The following is a 16,919-nucleotide window of genomic DNA, read 5'->3' on the forward strand; positions in this document are numbered from 1 at the left end:
AGCTCAACCATTTATGGCAATGACTTGGAGCTTCAATGGTACCACCAACATAATAACATCAACCAGTATGGATGTGGTGGGACCAGGCTACATGAACAGGATCACAGTGGATAAATCCACAGGATCTCTGGTGCTTAAAAACCTGACTGAAAAAGACAGCGGTGAATACGAGTTAATCATCATCCCATACGGAGCGGAGCAGATTCAAGGAACTGCTAAGCTGGAGGTGCTGAGTGAGTAAGGCTTTGAATAATCTGACGCTTTGTTTAATGTTAGGAAGGAGTTAAAAATAATGCTTTTTTTAACATTAACAAATCTGGGATGAAAAATCTGAAAGAAGACGTCTGTTTTAATGTGTGTTGTTGTCTTTCCTTTCATGTTTTATACACAGCCAAAGTGTCGAAACCCACCATGGCCTGCCCCACACAAAACTTAATAGAGGGTCAAACCTCCGTGAATCTAACCTGCAATTCTAACGGCTTCACGTCAAGAGTGTGGATGAAGGACGGCCAGCCTCTGGTTTCTGGAGGCAGATACAGCTTTCATGATGGCAACAGAGTGTTGTCCGTCAGCCCCGTGAACAGGACAGACACCGGAGAGTTTCTTTGTAATGTCAGCAACAACATCAGCTTTGATACGGCCACATGCAGACTTCAAGTCTACTGTAAGTACTTTCAATCACACTGTAATTTACACTGTAACAACAAACTACTTGTTTCAACTTAAAAAAAAAAGCCAGTGTCTATGCTGCTTTAAAACTTTAAGTAGAGTAAATCTGAAAAGACAAGTTGAGATACAAAATTATTCAAAATAAATTCCAGTCAAAAAAAATGTTTTAAGTACAACTGAATTGAGATCTATTTACATAAACTAAAAGATTTAACTACAAGTGAAATGAGATCAAGTTTTCCAAGAAAAAATCATTTTGACTTCTCAAATTCAGTCAACAAAAAATTTCAAAGCACAATGGACCCTAGCGTTTTAAATTAAAAAAAAAAAAGATTTTTTAATTAAACTCAAACGTTATTTGAGGTTGGTTTAAAGGTGTCATACAGGTTATGAACCAAACCAATTCCAGTTCTTCAAAGCTTTAATAATGAGGATTGGCAAGGTGATGAATAACCTTTGAGTATACATTAAAATCTGATCCCATCAACCGAGAGGGTCTTAACCTCTAAGTCCAGTCCGTGTCCTTACTGAGTTAATGGGGATGCATGTAAAAAAATTCGAAAAAATAAAAATACGGGTATTAATTAAATAAAAATATGAAATTATGTATACCTTTTATACAATGTGAGTATTAAGCTTATAAACCCTGAAGCTCATAATCTTCCTCTGCGTTTGTTCAGATGGACCTGACAGACCAGTGATCGTTCAGACGCCAATAGGAGCAGAACTTGAAGAGAGCGTCTTTCTCAGCTGCTCAGCCGACTCCCTACCAAAGGCAACTTTCTTCTGGAAGTTCAAGCACATTATAATGCACGGGTCTGTACACTACATCCATGAGATGATGCCGACACACCTGGGGCGGTACACCTGCATCGCCCGTAACCCTGTCACTGGCGTGGAAGCCTCTATGTTCCACAACCTGCGTGGTATTTAAGCTCTCTTTTCCCAACTCTCTAACTTTTTAATTCTGATGTGTGATTGCAAGCAAAAAAGACAGAGTAATGTTTTTTTCTTCTGATCCAGACTCCTCTACTGCGATCAGTGGTTCTATGTCCATGATGGTGTGCACTGTCCTGACCGCGGTGGCACTCGTGTCGGTATAAAGACTGCTTTTTGTCTGTCTGTGGAAATAAATGTTGTACAGCAAGCTTGCTCGTTTTGCTCTACAATCCTGTTTATTTTAGATCATTTCTTTGTGTTAAGTATTATTGCTTTGTCTCTTTAAATGTTTTGTTCGCATAATATAAAGCTGTGAATGATAAATGATAAACTAGAGGTCCTTCACATTTCTTTTGTCCATATAGTTTATTTATATTTGCTCTCCAGTAATACGCATCTGTGACATTCATTATTGTGTTTAATGACTAACAGCTGTCTCAGTTTTTCTTTAATTGTATGTTAAGACAACTTAAGTGTCGCTAATTACTGTAATGGCACCTCTCACTTAAAAGAGCAAAGAACGATTTGTGCCCGCAGCAGCTGTGGTCTCATCACGGCCAACAGATTCAGCTATGATAAATCAATTTTGACAGTACTGACATTTCAGGTGTTGTATAACAGACCTAACCTACTTAATATACTTTGTTCTTGTGTCATTCAGCCTTCACACTGTGATAAAGTGTTTAATGCTCTAACAATGACTGATAAAGTTCTATCAAATTGCCACAATAATAAACTTTTATTAAAACTTGATATCAGATTTTATTGTGTGTTAATAGATGACATCGTGTACTCTCCATTCGTTCCTTTTTTTTTCCACAAGGGTGCGCCTGTACCCTGCTGCCATGAACCCTTACAGGTCCAGTTTATAGGATTTTAGGGGGATGTGTTGGCAGAAATTGGAAAAACAATATGCATTTTTTACAAGCAAAGCAAATTGTTGCATGGATAGACAGTTGTGTCTGTTAATTGAATTCCTGGATTATTAAACGTTGATTTGCAATTTTCTGTGGTGGTCCCACGGATTCATCCAATAAATTTACTAAAGATCACGTAAACTAGCTAAGCTACGTTTGAGACTGAAAACACGACCAGATATACTGACAGTGAATTCTGTAAAACAATTTAATTTTTCTGGCAAAATATTTACACAAATGTAAATCTCCTTTTGTTTGTTTAGCATTTAAAAAAACGTATTTAAGTAATCCTCTCTAACACATTTTTACAAGAAACTTATTTTTAAATGGGTATTTTTGGACTATTTTACCTCCTGTTTTACCTCCCTGCTTTAAATTATTTGGTTTTATACGTGTGGCACTCATGGTCTCATGTATAGTAATGAACAACATAATTTCATCATATTGTACAGATGTCTGTTTGAATTGTTGGACTAATAAAGTGGGAAAAAAGTTGATCAAAAACTACTTTATCTATTGGCTACATAAAAAAGTGCAATAGATCACCAAGATCTGGATTCAAAGGTCCATCCTATAGTTGGTGAGATATTTCAGGCTGGACCAAAGTGCCTTTAATGACTGTGTAGCTTGAACTTGACATAACGTAATGGAATGTAACTATTGCCTTCTTATCAAATTATAACCATTATAAAGTTTTATTAAACCTTATATCAAAGTTAACATGTGAGTTAATGAGGAGCAGGACGTACCTCCAATACCACCCAAACCACTTTATGTCCCCGATCAGCCGAGCCACGTGGTCAAACAAACTGCTCTGTGATTTTACAAGAAGTGGACAAGCCGATTTAAGTAAAAGCAGAATTGGACAAACTGTGTCTCTATGAAGGGGCCAAATTTGTAACCACACAATCGATTCCCAGTAGGGGTGTCAACATTTACAATTTTTTCTACACGTGTAAACGGTACTTCTAACCGACGTGTACCCGGTTACACGATTTATGATCTTTTTCTATCGTAGTTGCGCTATATAACCACTAGATGGTTCTGTCTCCATTCAAATACCTCCTAATCTCATTAAATCAAAGCCATTTCCAGTAGTTAGTTATCGCACACAAAAACGTTTATTCAGCGAACAGAACTTAAAAAGTAGGCAATCCATCTCACCATTTAAGGCTTAGACCTACTTATGACAGAAAGTAAAATGAGTTGAGAATAAAATCATCAATTTTGACAGACAAGAAAACGTACAAGTGAAAGCTGGAAAAGGTTTAACCTCCTTTTTTAATCATTGTTTTAACTATTGCTCACTTTTGTACAATATATTTTTTTAAGCTCCGCTTGTTCATCGCTTGTTGCTTGTTGTCCATGCGGCCCCGAGTCAACTTGAAGTGACGCGACACTGGCTGTGGCTGCGTTTTTTTTTTTTAATATCAACGTAACATTGCCACCTGTGCATCTATTATGTATGCGGATAACTGCATTAGTGGGAACATTTAAGTGTATAGTTAGTTAATGCTATCATCTTAAGCTTTCAGGCAACATTATCACCCCTAAAAATACTATCGGTGAGAAATGAACGAGGAGGAGGAGAGGAAAAAATGACGTGTAAACGGTTATTGATTTTTCTGAACGGTTATGATTTGTTATCCGTGTACCCGTTTACACGTGTAGATGTTGACATCCCTAATTCCCAGTGTGTAATATACTCTCAAATGAAAACTTTACTATTACGCTTATACAGTCCAGTCAACACACCTGTTTGCATGCAACCATGCCTGTAACTCTGTATATCATATTTGCGTGCTGCACATTCTCATGGAGTAATTTTGCAGGTGTGTTTAAATAAATAAATAAATAAATGGCAACACGTAAATAATGGCAACAATTTGCTGTAAATCTCCCAACATTACGGGCATGTGTTATTTGTACGGGTAACAGCATTAAAGTTGTCACAGTCACCAACAACCCACTTAAAACATCTAATGATTCCCATGGCAGCAGCACATCGTGTTCAAGTGGTTTTATTACTTTATCATCACTAAGTGCACTGTGCTATAAATAAATATAGTGAGGGAATGAAAAGTTTGACTGCATGAGAAAATGTCAAAGAGCCACCACCATGCTGTGGTAATAAAATATTCAGTCATGCTACATTTTTATAGATTTTAATGATGGACATAACTAAATCAATACATGGCAAAAAAAAAAGAAGCCGATAAAGGATCCATTTTTCTTTGCTGTAAGATACTCCAAAACTTGTTTTTATTATTCAGGAATTTATTAATGCAAAATAATCCTACACTGTTTACATTGTAAGTTTATAATAGAATAATATACGGTCAATGTTTTTGCAGTTAAACAACGTGAACTCATGTTGCCTCTCTTCTGCATGTGTTATCAGAAGTAACTGCCTATCTATTAAAAAGATTTATTACGAACACTGCAGCTTATGTACACTAGCAAAAAATCCATATAAGATAATAAAATGCTGATAGTGTGTAGAGTTAAATGGTGCACATTAAAGCTTGTGCTGAAACCAATGAGAGAAACAGTATGACTATGCAAACACACTGTCCCAACATTTTAATGCCGAAAGAAAACTTAAAAAAAAAACCAAATCTTTTAATTTTTCTCCCCTCATGTTAAGCACTTTATTCCACTTCCATGCTATTCAAGCTACTTTTATTGTGCTTTATTTGTTAATCGACAATAAGCACTCCTGTCCTGAACAGGATTTTGTTGTTGGTCGATATGAGTGACCCTGAAAGTTGTTTATGGTCCATATTTATCATGAATCAGATAAGCATATGAATAACCTCCATTAAACAACTTCTCACATTAATTGCATTGCTCTTACTCATTGGTTGTCACAGCTGTTATGGACAGAGCGTTATCACAAACGAAGTAAAGGTTGTAACAGGTGAAGAAGTCCATTGCCCCTCCTCTCAAACACACATACTGTACTCACAGCACCTCATCTGTGAAAACACTTTCTTTGCACCAGGAGACTGCAGGAGATATGGAAACATCTGTGAAACTGATGGTCATCCTGGGAACCATCTCAGGTGAGAAATAGGCTATTAGATGAATGGTGCATTTTAAAAACAAGTTTCAAAGTCTAGCATGAGCACAAAAGGAATATAGCTATTTTATTACAAGACAGACAACTTGGGGTCTGGAACAGGAGCGTGGTGGCGACGCTATAAAATTATGCGAGCAAAGCAAAGCAAAGCATTATTCAGTTATATTCAGTGTGTTTCATATGTAAATGCTCCTACATCTTCATAGCCTATACAGTAATTTAAGAGAATATTCAGTCTGTTGCTTTGAGCTTTGATTGAGGGGAAAAAAGAGTATAAGCATATAAGCTTTTATCACTTTTTAAAATTATGATAAATCAATGATTTATCATAACTTACAACATTTACAACATTTGTTGTAAATGTTACCAATGATCAATTGAGCAAAGTGCTAACAATTTGTAACCCGGGACATGATTATTTAAGTTATCGATATTAAATACAACCCTCAAATTTAATGCATCCCTTAAATTTTAGGTAGAAAACTGGTCAAATTTAACCAAAACCCAACAGGAATGTTAAAAAGCCAACAAAGCATATTACTTTAACAAAGTTGATTATTACATATTTAACAGTGTCATTCTGTCACAGCTGGATCCTACAAGCGGTAAAGACCAAAATTGTTGCACCTCTATTAGAGTATTATTCTCTAAAAAAAAAAAAAAAAAAAAAAAAGCCCAGGGACACAAAAAAAAAAGGAGCACTTGTTTTTTTGGTTTTTTCTTGTTTTTTTTCTTCAGAATATCAATGTTTTAGCCATGATTTGTTGATTTCAGTGCTTTTGCAGTCTAGGTTACATAACATTTTCTTGTTAATATGACACCTTAGATACTTAATATCACACTAATGACCTTTTAAAGGCCTAACATCTTATCTTGCTTTCACAAAATAACAGTCTTGTATTGTGCTTTGGTGTAAAACTGTTTTTGTCACATTTAGCAGCCGAAATGAAGTAGCAACTCTGGGTCTGATATTCTTGTAAAGACAGTTTTGAAGACTGACTATGATTTAATGTTTAACCTTTAAATTGACTCTCTCAGTGATCAACAACGCACTGTCATCTAACTCTCAGTAACATTTATTCCAAACATGTAACTGTCTCCTTCAGGTTTAAGCCACGGAGCTGGTGTGCTGCCAGATAATCTTATTGCAGTTGTTGGCGAGACGGTGACATTCACCACAACGGTGACTCCACCAGCAACACCATTCCTAGTAGTGGTGTGGGGTTTTTCTGACATCAATGGTGCTCATTCTAATATAATAACCTCGAGTAATGAAGACCTAATTGGACCAGGGTACACAGACAGGGTCACCCTGTTCAGAGCTACTGGATCTCTGGAGCTCAGGAATCTGACTCTTAGTGACAACGGAGAATACGGCGTCACCATTATACCGAATGGTGGAACAACGCAAAGAGGAAACTGCAGACTGCTCATACATGGTAAGTTGACACAAAACAAACTTTAAAATTGTGTGCCTTTAAGAGGATTCAACCATCAACCACCACCACAGAATCATGAATATTGCTATTATCTTAACATGACAAAACACACCTGAGATCAAAATAATTTAACTACTCCAATGTTACGATGGCCTAGGCTGACAATTAAAAATGTCTCCACTGATGGTCAAAATACATTTTTGAAGAGACTACATCTTTTCACAGCTATTGCTAAAATTAGGACTTTGACCTGCAGACTATTTCTTATGCAATATTGTTATCAGCTCAATAAAACCTCACTTTGATTGATATGGAGAGCAAGAACAGCACCAAGTAGAGATGCACGATACTCTGTATTTTTACTGATATCGGATATGCCAATATGTAATAACTCATTTGACCAATAACTGATATTGATATATATGCTTTTTCCCCCCACCTAATTTTAGTGATCATCGAGTCTCTTCTGTAGTGGAATTAATATCATATTATCCAGACTTTTATAGTGATGGCCCACCAGCTGATGGACACATAAAATATAATGCTTTTTATTGTATGTTATATTCATTCATTGCGCAATATAAGAAACATACTTCAACTTTGGGCTGATGTTTTGTTCATGCACACTTTGTCAATAAAAAACAAAACAAAAACACTTGTCACATTGGCTGAAATATGCATAATGGCCGATTCTGAATTTATTTTAAAGCCAGTATTGGCCGCTATTGATGACATGCCAATATAATGGTGCATCCCTATTGCCAGGTCACATTTGACCATCATGGATGTTTTAGTTTCAGGGTTTTTTTACATCATTAGAGGTTGTCCCACCACAGAAACAAGGTAGAAAATCTAGAGGAATTCAACTGTGCAACACCCCCAAAATAACTTTTTTTTTCAACCTACAGCACCAGTTTCTAATGTGGTGGCAACTGCCAGCAGCACAGATTTGGTGGAGTTCAACAGCTCCGCCCATCTGTCTTGCTCCGCCTCTGGATCCTCGCTCTCTTTCCTCTGGCTGAACGGCAGCTCTGAGGTTACAGGAAGTGACAGAGTTCAGCTCGCTGATGGAGGCGCCAATCTCACAATACTCAGTGTGACCCGGTACGACCAGGGACCATTCAGGTGTCATGTGTTCAATCCTATCAATAATGGCACCAGTGACCCAGTAAACCTCTCCATCAGCTGTGAGTTACTGACATCAATTCTCAGTCGTAACATGGTCTTTCAAATCCAGGAGCTTAAAATTTTCACACGAATACAAAGTATTTTTAAAAATACTTTCACTATGTTATTTGTTTTCTGTTTACTTTCTTTGTGCCACGCAATGCAGACGGCCCAGAAAATACAGACTTGAAGCTGTTTCCATCACAAGAATACTATGGAGAGGGATCAGACATCATCCTGTCCTGCTCAGCTGTCTCTAAACCTCCTGCCTTGTTTCACTGGTTTCTGAATGGAGACCGGCTGTCTGATACTGGACCAAAACTCAGACTGATGAACATTCAGATGAGTCAAAGCGGGAGCTACAGCTGTCAGGCCGTAAACAACAAAACACTGAGATATCAAACATCTCAGCCTGCTGCCATTACTGTACTGGGTAAGTGGAAATTATTTGATCTTTTGAAGTGCAACACGAGATATCTAGAAATATAAACGCAGGACTGGATGAATGGGACCTGGATTATACTGCGCAAGCCATGTGAGAGTTCATAAATGGATGTTTTGATAAAGTTTTTCTAAGTTAAACATGGACACTGGTTACTTAAAATTATGAAGAATATACGCCTTTTTTAGATTCTCCTTTTACCAGAGGCATGCGAGAAGTTTTCTTTATAATGCATCTTTAAGGTTTCATTACTTGTTAGTGTTTTCATTACTTAAAATATACCAAATGATAATATATATATTTCTCTCCCACAGCACCAGTATCCAATGTAACAGTAAATACCAGCAATACAGAAATTTTGGAGTCTAGCAGCAGCTCCGTCCGTCTGTCCTGCTCCGCCTCTGGATCCTCGCTCTCTTTCCTCTGGCTGAACGGCAGCTCTGAGGTTACAGACAGTGACAGAGTTCAGCTCACTGATGGAGGCGCCACTCTCACTTTATTTAATGTGACCCGCTACGACCAGGGACCATTCAGGTGTCAAGTGTTCAATAATTTCAGTAGCAGCACCAGTGATCCAGTAAACCTCCTCATCATCTGTGAGTCACTAACAGACATCTTACATTATGTTTGCTGCTATTTCCTCGCCACATTTTATTAGTAACCAAACAATTTTTTATGTTTCTTGCCGCAGACGGCCCAGAAAATATCAATCTGACAATATTTCCGCCAAAAGAATACTACGATGAAGGATCAGACGTCACTTTGACGTGCTCGGCTGACTCCAGGCCTCCTGCCTTGATTCACTGGTTTCTGAATGGAGACCTGCTGTCTGATACTGGACCAGAGCTCAGACTGATGAACATTCAGATGAGTCACAGCGGGAACTACAGCTGTCAGGCCTTTAACAACAGAACCAGGCCTATGAGGAATCAAACATCTCAGCCTGCAGCTGTCTCTGTACAAAAATGTAAGTCGGAGTAATTTACTTGTTCTTGCTGAGGGCTTAAATAACGAGCACTCAAGCTTTCAGCATTTACACTTTCCCTTTGAATTCAGAAATGGTAGACACATTTGATACGACTTTTTCAAGCAGTCTGAGGGTTTGAAAAGAAAGAAAACATGTACTTTAAACTACTAAACTAGTTTTATAGGTCAAGATAATTCCATCCCAGTCGTCAGTAGAAAGAAATGTTGGCATTGTACTATAAATTTCTACACCACAAATACATTTTACATCAAGGTATTATGTCAATGTTTACAGTATATGAGCTTGTTTTTCCATTGGCCAACAACAAAAGAAACCAGTTGTGATTTAGTGTTTTTCAAGAGGCGTCTTAGGCACCATACATTAGTGTTTTGTAGCAACTCGTCTGTGTGTTTTCAGCAGAGATAGTGCTACGAAAAGGGGCATCACAGCTTTTTCAGCAGGGAGTTGTGCCTCTAAGAATAGAGTATTTTAAGGCAAAAACATGATCCTTTCCTTAAAGGTGGGTTGACTTGATATCAAAATAACAATAACGCAGAAACTAACACTAATTTTGAAGATTGATTCCAACATCAATGGGACCTATACCAAAAAAGGGGGAAAAAACCGTCTGTGCAAACAGTATTCCCTTGTCGTGAACATATCTTGTGTATGCACTGTTTGCTGCTCTGCTGCTGTCGTCGTATTTTGTGCAATCACACAACACACAGACAGCACACCCTCACTCGTTAAATTCAACACAAAATTGCTGTGATGACTGAATGAAAGAGGAAAGAAAACACAAAAAGGAGAACTTGGCCTTCAACAGAAAACAAGGAAGAAGGAGGTAGATGCATTGGCATCCAGACCCCTGATACAGAGAAGCTCACATAACAAATGAAATGCATCTGTGGTTTGTAGAAATGTACACTGCCAATAATTTTTTCTGATGACTGGGTTGATAATTTCTAGAGACCTTTGTGTTGTTTCACACAGAATTGGTACAGTGGTTTTAGAAACAAGAGAAATTCATTTGTGCAATTTTTCTTCTCCTAAATTATGGTGCTGAATTTTTTTTTTCTGAATTTTTTTTTTCTTTTTCTACCCGTAGCACAAGTCTCCAATGTCGTAGTAACTCCAAATGCCACAGAACTGTCGGAGCACAGCAGCTCTGTCAGTATGTCTTGCTCGGCCTCTGGATCTTTCCCCACTTTCCTCTGGCTGAACGGCAGCTCTGAGGTTACAGAAAGTGACAGAGTTCAGCTCACTAATAGAGGCGCCACTCTCACTATAGTCAACGTGACCCGCTATGACCAGGGACCATTCTTCTGTCATGTGTTCAATAATTTCAGTAACTACACCAGTGATCCGGTGCAACTCTACATCAGCTGTGAGTCCTCTCTGATGTTACAGCCTCTGCATTCAAACGCTGCACAGACCTCCGAACTCTGCAGCTTGATTCATGAATAATACAACCATCACTAATGACCCTTTCACACTGGATGCAAAATACAGTTTTCTCAAGATCCGTTCTTTCATTGGTGACTGTGCTGTTTTGTCTTTTTCTACAGTCGGCCCCGAAAATATTTTTTTAAAGCTTTCTCCACCAAAACAGTACTTTGAGGAAGGGTCAAACATCAACCTGTCCTGCTCGGCTGACTCCAGACCTGCTGCCGTATTTCAGTGGCTTGTGAATGGAGACCTGCTGTCTGATACTGGACCAGAGCTCAGACTGATGAATATTCAGAAGAATCAAAGTGGGAGTTACAGCTGTCAGGCCTTTAACAGCAAAACCCTGAGATATGAAACATCTCAGCCTGCAGCCATCTCTGTACTGAGTAAGTCAGTTTAATAAGTTCAATGATCACAGAAATGGGTGAAAGTTTTGGATAAGACTCCTGCAAACCTTTTCTTATCCACAGCACCAGTCTCAGATGTGATGGTGACTTCAAACAACTCACACTTGGGCCTATTTGAGCTCAGCAGCTCCGTCCGTCTGTCCTGCTCCGCCTCTGGATCCTCTCGCTCTTTCCTCTGGCTGAACGGCAGCTCTGAGGTTACAGCCACTTACAGAGTGCAGCTCACTGACAGAGGCGCCACTCTGACTATAATTAACCTGACCCGGTACGACCAGGGACCATTCAGGTGCAACGTGTCGAATGGTGCCAGCAGTGAAATCAGCCAGCCGGTGAATCTTTTCATCCAATGTGAGTAAATGGCAAAGGGAAATTGTGCTACAAACCTTGGAAGTAACTTTCAGGCTACACAACAATATACATATATATCCCAGCTGTTTCAGTGGAACTGACAGGAATAAAAGACAAGTAAGGGTCTAATGCTCATTATCCAACCCTCAGTCCTAAAACCGTTAGAGGAACAGTGTTTAGCAGTGAGAATTTTAAATTGCAAAACATTGAAACTTCTTCAATGAGCCAAGCATGAACTCCCAGTTAGGATTCCTTCAAGGAGCTTTTAACAGGGAGCCAAATGGACAATAAGGGTCCCTTCCTCTCCAAAACAAACACACCACATAATTTATGCTAGTAAAACCACAGAATAAAGCAGTTTCACTGGGCTTTTTTTATTTTTAAAAAACTGTGTTTTTCCAGCACTACTCATCGTGGAGGGGCTGCTAACTAGGGTGGGTGACCCAAAAAACGCAATATGACCCCATCTAAGGCCAGGGTTTGATTTGTTTGCTCAGAGAAACAGTACAGCAGTGCAATGTGGCGGATTAAAATATCACAATATTTTGAACCAAATACCTTGATACACATATTGCAACGATATTGTAGGATTGACTATTGATGCTTTCACAAAATATTTACACAACAAGCTTTCTGATATGTTAGCATCAGCAATGTGAATAAAATGACAAAGTGGGTAAAGAAAAAATATTAAGACGTCACATCAAAAATCTAAAAGAAGATCAAGTCTCAAATCATGATATTGGTACAATCTCGATATAAGATAGGGTAGGATAAGATAAGATAGTCCTTCATTAGTCACACAACCGGGAAATTTGCACCGCAGATTTGATGATTTGATTTGATTTGTTACCGCAGCAAAGGGATATCAAAGCAAGGTATGCACAAGATAAGTACAGCAAAAACAATGCAAATATCACAAACCACAATGCAATACGAAAAATAGAAATTGAAGAATTATATTATGTATATATATATATATATATATATATATATATATATAGAGAGAGAGAGAGAGAGAGAGAGAGAGAGAGAGAGAGAGAGAGAGAGAGATACATCCCAGCCCAACTGCTGCTTATAGTTTATATGTAAAATAACATGATTGTTCCTTATTTCTAGATGCAACAGTAGCAGTCCTTTCTGTATCAATAACAATGCCATTAATTATCAACCATACAGTATCTTCATGGACCAAATAACCAGATTCAGCTCTTATTGCAATTGACCTGCAACCTAATATGACAACAACAAATCAAAATAAGTGTGTTTTCACCATAATGTTATTTTCACTGCCATAATATGAGGCCTGGTGTTCTTCCATTTGATCAAACCACCAATGAACTGAGGACTTCATGCCTCACTGTGACTGTACAGAAACCACACAGTATGGATTTACAGCATCATCATGTAAAAATATTTGACGTTGTAGCCAGCATAAAAACAACCGCTGTCATCAGCCAACCATCATTATCAACACCACAGACAAGAATGCACAAAACATTATCGCTGCAAAACACAGAAATTTGTGACCCGTGAGCCCAAACTCAACAACCCACGTGGCTTACGCATCGTCCCAACAAGAGTACACAGTTTAGTCCGTTTTTTAAATAAATATGTACTTACCGCTCAGAAGTCCTGTTCAGTCTCTGGTGCAGTCCACTTAAAAATCGACACTTAAGTCCCATTTTCTTTCAATATTGCGCTTCGTCGGTTGAAGTTCATCACACAGACTATCGTCATTAAATCCAAATTGTAGCGACGTTTTTTTGCATCACAGTCCATTTTCACTGTCGCTTGTTTAACAGAGAAACAAACCGGTCCGTTTCGCACCACCGGGCAGGTTTTATTCGCACTCTCGACAAGTAGCTTTAACCAAACGTCTCTCTGCGACACGTGATCTTTCAGCATCCAATCAAAAGACGCGGTCAACTGGGGTCAATTGTATGGCACGAATTACTACAATTATTTATATTTTAATTTCATCTGATCACATTTCATGCACACGATGAATTTAAAAAATATATTTTTTTAAATTAAATTAAATGATTTTAATTTTCAGGGAGTGCTCGAGCGCCCCCTGCCGCCGTGCATGCTTTATTTCATTTGAAGCATAATTTTTTCCCACTTTGAATTTCTTTTTTAAAAATTACAAACAGCACAAAACATTCAAGTGATACCAATCTATCACAATAAACAAGCAAATACCTGGGAACAGTAAGAAAAAATAATAATAATTATAGAAATAATAATTTATAGAAAAACATTTGATAAGGTGCACAAATTAACTTTCTGAACTGCCTTCTTGTTTTTGAGTAGAAGTTTGTGTTTATGTATTTAGTTTCACTTTCAAATTTAATAAATGAGTGTTTAAAGTTATTAAATTTGGATTTGTCAATGTAATATTTTGCACTCTCATATTTATGCCAAAAACTGTAGAGGCTGATGTAGGGTCTGGCCAAAAAAAGTGTTGGAAATTCACTGAGTATATTTTAGCAAGTAATATATTTGAGTTCAATTCTAAGGTACTTTTATTTTCATTCATACTTTTTTCTGCTTCTCCATAGCCTGCTTCTACTGTATGAGGCCTACACTTCAGAGGCATGTTTACTACATTTATCTGATACATTGATTTAAAGTTAGTACTTTGCAGATTCAAAATAATTATACAAAATTCAATAAACAAAAAAATACTTCTATCAATAGCTTGTGTTTAGTCTTTATTGTAAACTGGGGGTACATTTACAAAATACCCTATATTGTGTGAAATTAGCTCCACCACGACCAGCAGCAAAACAAATTAACAATCAAACAATCTAACTCTTTGGTTGTGTTGCAGATGGACCTGACAAAAATAGCCATCAAAGGACCTGATTCAGTACTTAATGGAGATTTCACAATGCTTTACTGCTCCGCTATGTCTGTACCATCACCAACGTTTACGTGGCTTTACAACGGGAGGCCAACCAAAGTGCGTGAGGCTGCATACGTCATCGAATCCATCAGGAGCTTTGACGGTGGGATGTACACCTGCACTGCTGTGAATGCTGCTACTGGACTCAGCCAAACAGTGAGCCACGAGTTAACTGTTGAAGGTATGTGACGAAAAGAAAAAGAAAAACTGCAACATAATGAGACAAGTACCTGTATATTTCTGTGTGTTTTGGAAAAATGCATTAAGGGTCCTCTTGGCTTGTTTTTGTTTTCAGGTGTCTCAGACTGTGACTGCTCCCTTGCTGCTGGGAGAGCTACTATTGTAACAGCTGGATGTTTTTTACTTGTTGCAATAGTGGGTGGCACAATTCTGTATGGTATGATAAGGAGAAATAGGTAAGCATAAAACGCATTATAATTTCTGTCAAAAATAGCAGCCACTGGTGGAATGTAACTTGTACAAGTACAAGTACAAGAATGTAACTTGTACTTGTACAAGTACAAGTTACATACAAGTACAGTACCTAAGAAAAAAAGGTGACTTAAGTCTGACTTGTACATCATTTAAGTATAGTTCTGCTATTTTTTTTTCAGGGGTGACAAAATCTACGCAGCACATCGTCAAGGTCAGTATTCATCTGATTCAAGTTCTATAGTTATCTTATATACAATGAACAGACTGATTTCTTAATCATTAAAGTGACCTAATAGATTACAATATTTAATAAAATTCTTGTTTTGACTCCACAGAAAAACTAAGTGTGAGGGACAAACGTCCAGACGTGTATAAGATCTCAGTCACAGCACAGAACGGTTTGACTGCCTTTGAAGGTGAGTTATAATAATAAAGAGAGAGAATTCACAACTCATTAGAGTACATATTTTAGTATTTTTCTCATGATTTATGAACTCTTTCTCCTGCAGCATAAACAAAATGAAGAAACAAAAACACATAAGAAGCCTTCCACAATTTCCAACACAGACAGTCTCAAAAAAGAACAGCAGTGTTATTGTTGTTATCGTTTTATATTTATTTATTCAACTCAACCATTTTCTGCCTCCTTCAGATTACAGTCCATTGCATTAAGTTTGATGTTCGATGAATCGCAGCATTAAACCAATTTTAATGATACAGTCTTATGGATTCACAAAAATAGCTCAAAATGAATGCTTATACTAAATATGTCATATTTTACTAGAGCTAAATGTTAGTTAAAAGTAATTATTTATCCAAATTAATTATTGCAATTAAGTCCTGTGTCTTTTATCATAAAAGACATGTTGTGTAAATATGTGTATAATCAATAAACATTTTGTCTGGATCCCGAGCGCCTCCTGTGTCACTGCCTCAGAATACAACAGAACACAAAGTCTTTATCATAAATCTACAAATTATAACATCAATTTTTACTGTTATCTTATGTTTTCTCTGTTGCTTTATGTGTTTACATTCTTAACTTCTCCTCCACCAACAGCATCTTGATGTAGGTTTCTCTTCATTTCAACATCGTGGCATATCTCTGCAAAAAACAGCCTCAAAGCTCTGCTGTCAGTTGGTACCGGTCGGCATATTTTTGAAGTCAGTAAGCTTGCCCTTTCCCTCTCCGTCCATCCTTGATGCAAAGCTAATTTCCTGCTGGTTCTAGCACCATACATGGCCTACAGCTGTAAGTGGTTTTTAAATGTAACCATTTTAATAGTTACAAAATACCAAAAATGTTATATATATATATATATACACATATATGTATAAAATTGGACCATGTGTAAATAATGTATGTACGTTACATAAATGTAACGTACATTTTGTACATGTACATTTGAGCTCTGTCCAACTACATAAGGAATGATTAAAATCATAATCTCTCTTACCTTGTCAGCTGTTAGTAGCACTGAGTGGCTGCTGCTGATTTTCATCATCAAAAGTCAAAAAGGCATTTCATTTCCAGAACTAAAACTTGCTGAGAAATTAACCTCATTGAACCTGTTTCTATCAAAAACCCAGAATTTAAGATAAGATGAATTCATCATGACAATCTCAATTATTTTGCATCTGATGAAAAGGTCCACGATTGGCACAATGTAATTGGAGATAAAAATGCAGCATAACAGGCTGATAGTTTTATTTTTTAATGCTTTATTGACTTTTTAATGCTGTGTGA

The 16,919-nt window shown here is 37.4% G+C and overlaps 2 protein-coding genes across 2 annotated transcripts; both read left to right on the forward strand.

The window, feature by feature from the left end:
• Positions 1-67: 67 nt before the first annotated feature.
• Positions 68-1,772, forward strand: LOC121945421 (carcinoembryonic antigen-related cell adhesion molecule 1-like). Its single transcript, XM_042489578.1, has 4 exons — positions 68-233; positions 392-664; positions 1,350-1,595; positions 1,693-1,772. Exons 1-4 carry the CDS (start codon positions 68-70, stop codon positions 1,770-1,772), a joined length of 765 nt encoding a protein of 254 aa, XP_042345512.1.
• A 3,772-nt stretch (positions 1,773-5,544) lies between these two features.
• LOC121945422 (carcinoembryonic antigen-related cell adhesion molecule 5-like) lies at positions 5,545-15,686 on the forward strand. The gene is made up of 12 exons (XM_042489579.1): positions 5,545-5,590; positions 6,714-7,046; positions 7,955-8,233; positions 8,380-8,646; positions 8,970-9,251; positions 9,347-9,622; positions 10,731-11,009; positions 11,191-11,457; positions 11,542-11,807; positions 14,663-14,918; positions 15,508-15,588; positions 15,682-15,686. Exons 1-12 carry the CDS (start codon positions 5,545-5,547, stop codon positions 15,684-15,686), a joined length of 2,637 nt encoding a protein of 878 aa, XP_042345513.1.
• Positions 15,687-16,919: the final 1,233 nt, after the last annotated feature.

This window comes from Plectropomus leopardus, chromosome 7 (assembly GCF_008729295.1).
Source record: "Plectropomus leopardus isolate mb chromosome 7, YSFRI_Pleo_2.0, whole genome shotgun sequence".
Classification (NCBI taxonomy): domain Eukaryota; kingdom Metazoa; phylum Chordata; class Actinopteri; order Perciformes; family Serranidae; genus Plectropomus; species Plectropomus leopardus.

Bases quoted from the DNA above. Each gene is read 5' to 3' on its own strand.
- LOC121945422 (XM_042489579.1), top strand. From the start codon at position 5,545: ATGGAAACATCTGTGAAACTGATGGTCATCCTGGGAACCATCTCAG. The intron at 9,623-10,730 runs GTAAGTCGGAGT...TTCTACCCGTAG, and splicing joins AGCTGTCTCTGTACAAAAAT to CACAAGTCTCCAATGTCGTA. The intron at 14,919-15,507 runs GTATGTGACGAA...TTGACTCCACAG, and splicing joins CCACGAGTTAACTGTTGAAG to AAAAACTAAGTGTGAGGGAC.
- LOC121945421 (XM_042489578.1), top strand. From the start codon at position 68: ATGGATGTGGTGGGACCAGGCTACATGAACAGGATCACAGTGGATAAA. The intron at 234-391 runs GTGAGTAAGGCT...TTTTATACACAG, and splicing joins TGCTAAGCTGGAGGTGCTGA to CCAAAGTGTCGAAACCCACC. The intron at 665-1,349 runs GTAAGTACTTTC...GCGTTTGTTCAG, and splicing joins ATGCAGACTTCAAGTCTACT to ATGGACCTGACAGACCAGTG.